Here is a 10,190-nt window from a genome sequence, read left to right on the forward strand (position 1 = left end):
ATATATACATATATATATTTATATATATTTATATAATGTGTATATATACATATATATACATATATATAATATATTAAAATTATATATTAATTTATATTATCATTATACTTTTGCCTTTTCCCTGCAATACCCGCATTTCCCCAATAGATGGCGTAGAAATAGTCAAAATCATTTTTAGCATTTTAGCCTTAATGCATGACTTTTACATATCATTTATCTTTGTTCACAGGAACGCTCCATCTAGCTGCTCCTTCAAATTTTGGGACCTACTGTGGCCCGCCAGTCAAAAAGTTTGCCCACACGTGACTTAGAGCAAAGTCTGCATTGTACTCCTTGAAAAGACACTTGTTGTTAAAACTACTAAAATTTTTCTGACATTTTGTTGGGAAATATAGTATTTCAAAATGCATGTGCGAAGAGTGTGGTCTAGTGGGCCAGTGATCTGTCACTTCACCGATATAGCATGAGGTTGCATTTCTGATGTTAATTTTTTTTTTTTTGTATTAATATTTATGTTTTGCACATTCTCATCATTGCCAACGCGATATTTCCAAGACTTTTATTTTTCATTCACTTTTTAAATACCTAAAAAAAATCATTTACAATTTCAAAAAAGTTTCCAGGTTTTTCATTACTGTACAAACCCTGAAGAGACACACTACTAGTGACCAGCCCAGCAGCTCAGGAAAAATAACCTGCCATACCTGCAAAAGTGATTTATCAGCAAAGGCCATTATTCCTTCAAAGATAATAACACTGGCTCCATAAACGGTTTTCTGTGGGGAAAAGAGCATTTTCACCATTTTAGAATTATAATCTGGTGAACTTCAGTTTGTAACCACAGAGGCAATACAAAACATATCAGTAACAAACATGTAAGTTCCCCTTTTTTTTCTTTTTTTTTTTTTGGGGGTTGATAAGAAATAAAAAAATTTATAAAAAAATATTTAATAAAAGGGAGATTTCCATATTAACTGTAAACATCTGCTACTGAGTTGCAGTGAATATAAAAATTGAGAGAAATTGTGTGTGAATTCTTACCCACTCTTTTTGTCTACCGTGAGTTGTAAAGTCATACACAGGGATTTTCACGCTCTTGCCCTTTTTGAGTTTGCGAACGGTGTTCGTCAGCAGGTCAAAGTCAAAGGCATCAGGGTGGTCAAAATTGTAATCATTGCTGGCGGCCAGAGTTTGCTGCTCAGGGGTCAGGACCTGAGGACAAACAACACACCGGTATTAACAGGATAACAACAATCTTCTGAAGCACATTAGGTTATCCCACAATCTGCAGTCTTTCAACATGGCTAATAAACACTACGGAAATCCGGTGCCAACCCCCAAACATTGTTTAAGAGTCATTTTTAAGTCTTAAAGCTGCCAAGGAGTGTTAATGCTAACGTTGTGTCTAGAGAGGGGTTGTCAAACACACAGTCCGCTAGGGTGTTCAATCAGCTTCGTAAATTTAAAAAGAGAATCAAACCATCCCAAAAAACGAAATATTGTGCCTTTAAGGAAAGTATGCTTGAGTGATACATTTAGAACTTGTGATTTCAAATAATCTAAAACCCCCAATGACCATTCAACAGCACAACAATTCTTAAGCAACCTGACTGGCTAATTTCATTAGCACGTTAAAATGGATAATGAGTCGTTGACAACTTGTTTTGTTCATCACGGGTGGTTCACACACAGACCTTATAGAAAGAATCCATTGAGAGCAGGACGACCCAGGGAACATCTAGAGCCTCGATGATTTTCCTTGCAACGGTTGTTTTTCCTGAAGCACTGCCACCACAAAGACCTGTAAGAAAATATATGTAAAAGTGTTCAAAAGTGTGCCAACGATAGCTATGAATACATCGCAAGTATGAGTGTACTGACCCAGGATGGCTCGAGCCAATACTCAAGATCGGTATCAGTCCGATATCGGTCAAAATTTCAGGATCAAACAACGAAAAAAAAAAATACAACTAAAACCTGCGCTATATGTTTCCCAATAACTTTGCGCAACATGCCGTAAACAGGGACACTATCGCCGCTAGCAACGGCAGCCCACAGCACGCTGGAGGAGAGAAGAAGGTATCGGTATTGGCAGATACTCCCAGTTGCAGTATTGACACCTGAAGAACTCTTCCTACAAGGATTGCGTTCACAGCCCTAAGTCCACCCACACAAACGTATAGAGACACATGATTGCCTTTGAACAGCTAGCATCGCTGTAGCATCGCTGATAACCTCCGTAATTCTGTAAAGTAGCATCGCTGATAACCTCCGTAATTCCCCCCCCTGTGATCGGCTAGTAGTGTTTTTGCTCCTACCTGTAAACTCAGGAGCAAGATTTGAGAAACCACTTCAAAGAACAATTGTACATTTTGATGATGTTTCGCTTAATAACAAGCCTGGGAATTGTTAGAATTCAGTGGTTTACAATGTCATTGTCTTTCCTGCAGCAACGTATTGTTGGATGCCTTTGTAACTCCACGGGTGCAGGATTTGTTTGGGATACCTGGGGATCCATTTGTAATGAATAACAATTTGGAAATAAACAGATCAGGTCCCAGCTGGCTTCCTCCACTTCACGATGGAGGAACATTTAGGACAAGGGTCTCCAAGAGCCTGCCGTAAAACAGCAAAAGCTCTCAACTTTTCTTTAAAGCTTTTCTATAAAATGAATGGACTTTTTCGTAGGTAAACAATGTCAGGAGTATTGCGGACGAAGACAGGCGCGAGGCTTACTTTATGATTCGTTCTGTTATGGTTTCAAAGGTGGTAAGGAGATTTCATCATCCCATACAAGCAATGTAAACACGACACAATATTTAATAATCTGCTAAAGCTATGTTGAGGTTTTCCATACGTTACAAAAAGAGCTTACGTAACGTTAAATTGTGCTGGTGACAAGAATACCTTAGTTGTCTATAATAGAGGGGTTTTCCTCTTAAATTTAAAGTCACTAGATTGTCACAAAAGTCACTAAAAAGTCACAAAAAGTTGTTTACAGGAAAGACAGTGTTTGTCCTGTTTAGCATTTATTAGCATTTATTTCTCAATTGAAATGTGCCAAAGGTCAATGTCAATTTATAAAAAAACTGTAGCCCAAACATGTACCGTATAAGCCAAATGCAACCTTTGTCGGACAGGATTATCAAACGCAGAAGTTCAGAAGATATGAGACAAAAATAAACACAAAAATTCTAAATATAGATACTATTTCGTTTGATTGTAAGTATATGTGAATGTAATTACACCAAATGCTCACAAAACCAATATAATTAGGAACGTCCGATAATATCGGCCAACCGATATTAGCTTAATTATGCGATATCAGAAAGAATCATTATCGGTGTTTCCTCCGATTATGAAAACCCGATAACGCAGTAGCTGGGTTTTCAAGATGATGTGACCTAAAAATATGTGTTCTCTGCCTTTGAACACAAACTTCAGCACATATCGGTAACGGTTGATATCGAATATATCGAGTAATTGTAATATCAGCATATTGGATATTGACATCCCTAAATGTAATTTTTTTTTTTAAATTATTATTTTGTTACATTGAGCTCTGTAGATACATTCTTTTATTGCAATGCAATGTCCCCCAAAGGTCTTCACACCCACACCTCCAACCCTGCTGAAGGCTAAAGTCACCAGTGTATACTGACGGTTGTTTTAATTAGTCACACTGAACAAAGATGAAGAAAGGAGGAGAGGAGCATCAGGTAATAGCAGAGACAGAGAAAAGCACCAGCATGTGGTGACTAGTCACTGCAGTCACCACTAATGAGTCACTCACTACTGAACAGAGTTCCCTGGTTAGGTGTCTGAACTTAAGGTGGTTCAAGAGTATTTGTATTGATGAATGGTGCAAACACATAATGCCTTATGGGGCATTCACAACCTAACATGACAGTCACGACTTGAGCAGCAACTCTACATATGTGCATGTGAGGCACGACGAGTGCAAATGAGGCAGGTTTTACTCCCGTCTATCGCATTTGGTGTGGGAGATACTTCATTTCATACACTCCACAGCGCACGTGGAAACGAATTCCATACTACGGAGAGTAAAAATACACAAGGGGCGGAAAAAGCTTTCTGTGTGGGTAGCAGCATCAGGTAAGTGTGAAGGACGATACAAAGACCTCCTAGCTTGGCCTGGTGGATGGCAAGAAAAGTTCAACTTACTAGTGACTAGCCTACCTAATGGTGGTGGATTTGATGGATTTTTTTTTGTGGAGTCACCGGAATGAAATCGCTAAGAGAAGCCACAGGCAGGAAACTCAGTCCCAGCATATGTGTGAGTGTTCGTCAGAGCATGAACACCATTATCTCATCAGCCCTTGAGGTGTGTTCGTCAGAGCACGAACACCATTATCTCATCAGCCCTTGAGTGTTATTAGTGCTTGTGTTTCTGGCTTACGAAAAGCAACCGAGAGCAACGCGTGGAAGATAACAGACAGTGTTGTATGAATGCAAAGGTACAGTATATGCTACAGTAACTGACAAGAAAACTGTGTTATATTCATTACGGTAAAAAAATGTCACACCACAACAGTTGCAATTTTGTATCAATGATGTTTTCTCACCAATAACAAATGCTTCTTTGGACTGTGTTCCATGTTCATTGTACCAAGGTGGACGTCCAGCTGTATAGATGGTTCTTTTGGATGTACGAAGGAGGGGAGGCTCAGACTTGCACTGGCTAGTGGTCCTCTTCCTCGGCGTAAGACTTGCGCTCATTAAGGGGATGAGTCGATCTAGCTGTCCGTCACAACTGCCAACAACAAAGAGAGAAGATATATTTTCAACAAAAAAAAAAAAAAAAGGAGAGAAGATATATTTTCAAAAAAAAAAAAAAAAAAATCACGACATTCCATAGCAAGTGACAATAGGCCAAAAAAGCTTAAGCTGCTCCTGGAGATCAATAATTGTAATTTTAAAAAGAATAATGCTTACAGAATTAGTGATTAATATTCTAGATAATAAGATCAAGGACTATCTATTTAGAGATTGCCTCAAAATTGCATAAAAATGTTACTCGGACTACAATGCTTCATGATCATGATAGATATTTTGTTTGTTGTATTTTATTATTAATTTTTAATTATTATTTTTTCTTTACTCTAGTCTAAGATATGTAAACAGGTACATTTAAACATTCATTCTTTGTAATTAATGCCTTTTTTTAATACTTATACAATCAATTGTGAACCTAAAATAAGTATGATGAATCATCCCACCTTTGGAATTTCTCGTTAATTTCTATTTAAGATAACAATTAGTAAGTAAGTAATTATTATAAGTAGTTTATAATTATAACAATTAAAAAATATTTAGCGATTGCATTTAGAATGAACAAGAATCATTTTTAAAAAATATATATATATATACGTACATAGACATACACGTATATACATACAACACAACATAACAAACATGCATATTTTCACACTGATGCATAAATGAATGAACAGCGATGACTATTTTATCTCACATTTAGACTTTCTTTTTTCATTGACATGACATTTTAAAGTTCTTTCCCACTGACATATTGTAGGATACAAATGATGTGCATGCTATAGGCCAAAGACGTTCCTGTTATTTTGATTACAGCTGCACTCCATTTATCACAATAGACATGGTGTCACTCTGGCGTGGAAAACCTCCGACACAACTGCTATTGCAATTTTACTGCGCGCCCAGTTACTTAATTACAGATATTACATTGAAAAATATTTTCAGGAACCATAACAGGGTCCATGAGGATTTTAGACGTCCCTGGAAGACCGAGTCTGAGTAACGGTTCCATGGCTTTATCCTTAAATATATAATATTTTATCCTTAATTAATTTTCAGACATAATTCTCAGCTTTCAAAATAAGACACAAAACCTTAAATGGTGTCTGTCGCCATCAAGTGGCATTGCAGTGCAGTGCAGGAAAGGGACAACTTGAAATCAGTCATGGAAATCAACACAAAAAATGGTCCTGATAGGTAAAGCAGACTATTCAGTTTTCAGTGTAGTTGATCTTTATTATTTTTATTTTAACATTGAGCTCAGTTTAGGGCTGTTATTTGAGTATTTCGATTCATTATTATTTTTACTTTATTTTTTTCACTTTAGGCTGTAAAACCTGTCTCATTGACATTTATTATTATTCCACTGCTCAATAATATTTCATTCATTATTATATATATACGTGTGTGTATGTTTAAGTGTATATGTATTTATACATATACATGTACAAACGCTTGCTCAGAGAGTGATTTAATTTGGCTTCAATAATATTTTTAATTTATTCTGTTTGACTTAGTATAGTGAATACAGTTTAGGAAAACTTAGACAGCATAAAGATTTCTCCATTTTCACATGTTATTTTATTTTTAGGAGGTTCATTTTTAAATGTTCATTTAAATTTTAAAACAATTAAAACAAATGTGCTTTGTGAGTGTGGGCTATTTACATAAAATTGTGTTCCCAATACAACAGGAGGATAGTTCTGCACAACAGTAAACATAAAAATGACACACACCCGTTTGTAATCACGTGTTTTCCTGTTGACTGCTTTATCAGCTTACTTCAAGTTCCAAACATCGGTGGGTAACACACATGAACATTTGTAAAAACATCAAGGTTGACAGTTACTTTGCTTCTTCTTTTTTTTTTTAAACATACCATACCAGAGAATCACACGGGAGTAAATGCCTTTAGTACAAATGCAATGCACCAAAGCTGTGTTGAAACTAGAAGCCTGAGCCAGTTGCTATGTCAAGCATGCGGCCGTCCCTTTATAGCAAATGAAGCGCAGAGCAAGTTGCCAAACCTGGCCATAACATGTATAAACCTAATTGGTTAAGAAACCTGACAAAAAAATGTAAAAAGAGAAGAGTAGAACATATAAGCTCAAAACAACAAGAGCTAAATTCTAAATACTCACTGCCATTTTGTAAAAATGACGACCAATGCTATATTCAAATTATGTAACCAGACTTTCCTTTGTTGAAGTTGTGTTAACAGATGTGCTTCACAAACAAAAATGTAGGTATTAAAAGTTCATTCGAATTTTGGATCAATTATATAAACATGAGTTCGACTTTAAGTTTACTTTATGTTTTTTTACTTGAGGCTATAAAACCTGACTTATTAATATTTATTATTATTCCAATGATCAATAAGAATTAATTTAATTAATGGTTTGCGTATTTTTATTTGTAATTTACTGTCATTGGTCTTTCATAGAGAAATCATATTTTAACCATATAAATAAAGTTTGCAATAATTCATACAAATATATGTATGTGCATTTTTGCAGCTTAATTCCGGATCTGACCAATATTTATTTATTTCTGTTTTACCGTTTCTCTTTTATTGTGCAGTTTTCTTGCTTAAACCTAGAAAAAATGCTTAGTGATGTTATTATTATTATTATTACTATTATTATTGTTACTACTATTACTAAGTTATATCCTTTGACTTCATTGCATTATGTTTTGTTTTTTCTACGACTGTGCTGTACTTTGTAAAGATACATATCTTAAACTTGTGAGAGTAAACTGTGACTGTTTGGCAAGGACTAAAACGACATTGCTTTGTTGTCTCTCATATATTTCCGGTCAAATTTAAATTTTCACTGTATCATAAATTTACAATTTACGTCATCGGCCTGAATCTTTGCTACAAAATTATTTCTGAAATCTAGTTTTGACTCGTATTGTAACCCTATACGACCCTCCTCCTATTTGTCTGTGTGTGTACAAATAGGTAGTATAGGACCTTGAGTGCCATTACACCGACAACTACAATTTGTTGCACTTGTTTTACACATATATGGTCGAAATGTCACGCTTTGTGACTGGTCAACTTAGAAAAAGATTCTCAAACTCAACTATTTCATGTTTTAACATCGCACAAGGCGTGTCGACGTGTCCTACAGTGGGTTACGGAATCAGCCAGCTAATTTGAAACAGTTTACCTTGTGGACAAATGCGTGTTTTTCTCTCTGTTTTCCATCTCTGCGACTCTTCCTTCCTTCTTAACGGCAGACATTACAATTCTGTTGCCAGTCAGGTGTCGGTTTAGTATGGGGCTTGTAGTCATATCACATGTCAGCGCAGAGATACTCCTCAGGGCATGGCTCCGTTTTGGACTACATTACCCAGAATGCACTAGCCCAACTCAAGCGGGTTTTTTTTTCATGAAAGGTTCTTTCCAAAATTAAAGGCGTATATTGAATGCCTAAATTCATATGTTTTGAATAATTTGTACTTTTAATTATTTGGTTAAATTAGAGATAAAAAAAAATAGTACTATCTAATTTTTGGACGTCAGCATTACCATAAAATTTATAATAATTGATGTTTCCTGAAATGTTTTAGGTTTACATTATGTTTTAGCTTTTAAGCTATTTCTAACTAACTAACTAAGCATACTTTAGGTGTTTTATGCTTTTCACACGCATTTGGTGTTATTATTGGTTACATTTATCAAATATATTATTATAATATGGAACATCTTTGTCATACATGCCAAAAGACATGGATGGTAGCTGACCTTTGCACAGGAAAGCTCTGTTATGAAAAATTTAAGTACAATTGCTGATGTTTTGTTTGTCTTAAATATTTTTTTTAACTTACCATAAACCATATATTCCGCTGTTAATTATGATTTGTCATTTGCGTACACAATTAAACGTATTTATTATTATTATTTATTTGTACATATGTAATATGTTTAGCACTATCCAGGCACACCACAAAATACTTGACACATATAGTCAACAAACTTTTATTAATTAGCTTAAAGATACTAATGCACAGGTAATACAACACACTTGGGAGAAATTTTTTTAACTTTTCCGACTCAAAGATGTATCGATGCCTTCCGAGTTAGATACCATAAAGCCATATTTTGCATGGTACTCACATATATTATAATCAGCTAAAAGCTGCAACATCATCTCCTAAAAAGCAGAAAACACATTTCTGTTGCCTTGAAGAAGGTCTTATAGCATACAAAATAAACAAGTTACCCAAGAAACTGCTTGACAACTCTCAAATGAGATTTGTTTTAAGGACTTGATGGGGAAAAAAACAATAAGGAAGGGAAGTTGTGTAGGCCTGTTACGTCCCCCTGGTACATGGGTCACACCACTAATTGTCCTTTTAAACAAATATGCTTCAACAACAGCCTTTTTAAATGTGTACAGATTGCACTAAAATTCAGAAATGAACACAAGTACATGTACCTTGTCTCAAAGTGATAACATAATAACCACTTTCTTAATTTGACATTGTGTACTGAAAATGTATATGTCTTATGGCAATTGTCAAAACATAACTGTAGAGCTGCCTAGAATGGTGTAGTTTTGTTTTCTTTCCTTTTTTCTGTCAAGCTTTTTTTTTAACCTGGTACAATGCAACAAGCATTTTCAAAGGAGTAACAACAAAAGTAGTGAAAAAGGCTGCACGTTAAAAAAAAAAAAAGACATTGTGATATCAAAATCTTAGAGGGCAAAAATCTGCTAAATATTGTGTATTGCTTTACTCTCTAAACAGATAGATTTTCTTTCCCATCAAAGGAAGACATATAGTAAAAGGTGATTAAATACAAAATACTCACTGTTAAATGCAGTGCCGACATATTATATTGCAACATCAAAGCTTGTCAGTTTATCAAAGCAAATCTGACCTTAATATTAAAAACATTAATGAATAAGCAGTTGATTAACTTATTCTGTGCCATAGCGTAATACTAAGTGTCCACATCAAGTCTTCTATTTCTCTTCTAAAAGAGAACGTACTGAACAAAATTATGGTCTACCAAAAATTTAAAGCCAGCAACTAAGACCTGGAGAAAATATTTACTGATGTGATAAAAACAAGTCATTCAGTCTTCTTTTTGCAAATCTTCCCCGGGGACCGACTGTCACATTTGTCTAGGTTAAATGCATTTTGTTTCAAATAATCTATGGATAAACATGCAGTGCAGGTAAAGTTACATCCCACTACAGTGGCATACACACATACATGTAAATCGAATGTTTGGATAATTAATAGAGCCCAACACTTGGTGCTCCAGGCAGTTCTCCAGGCGGCAATCCAGGGGCATCACGCAGTTTGTCTGTTATGGCATACATGGTGCAGTCCCTAACGTTGTTTCAACACCTGCCAGGTCATAACTACCATTGTTA

General features: G+C 35.3%; 1 protein-coding gene across 2 annotated transcripts in view; it reads right to left on the reverse strand.

The window, feature by feature from the left end:
* Nucleotides 1-8,113, reverse strand: part of uckl1b (uridine-cytidine kinase 1-like 1b) — a 16,645-nt gene extending 8,532 nt beyond the window's left edge. Inside the window, exons 1-5 of one of the 2 annotated variants that reach the window (XM_008317936.3) lie at nucleotides 7,974-8,113; nucleotides 4,587-4,774; nucleotides 1,695-1,801; nucleotides 1,042-1,212; nucleotides 705-776 (exon numbers count right to left, since the gene is read on the reverse strand). In XM_008317936.3, coding sequence (XP_008316158.2) covers nucleotides 705-776; nucleotides 1,042-1,212; nucleotides 1,695-1,801; nucleotides 4,587-4,774; nucleotides 7,974-8,098 — 663 coding nt within the window. In that variant the 5' untranslated portion in view covers nucleotides 8,099-8,113. The remainder of the gene's footprint in view (nucleotides 1-704; nucleotides 777-1,041; nucleotides 1,213-1,694; nucleotides 1,802-4,586; nucleotides 4,775-7,973) is intronic. The other variant, XM_008317938.3, reaches the window with a different exon arrangement.
* Nucleotides 8,114-10,190: the final 2,077 nt, after the last annotated feature.

Source organism: Cynoglossus semilaevis, chromosome 10 (genome assembly GCF_000523025.1).
Source record: "Cynoglossus semilaevis isolate Cse_v1.0 chromosome 10, Cse_v1.0, whole genome shotgun sequence".
Lineage (NCBI taxonomy): Eukaryota > Metazoa > Chordata > Actinopteri > Pleuronectiformes > Cynoglossidae > Cynoglossus > Cynoglossus semilaevis.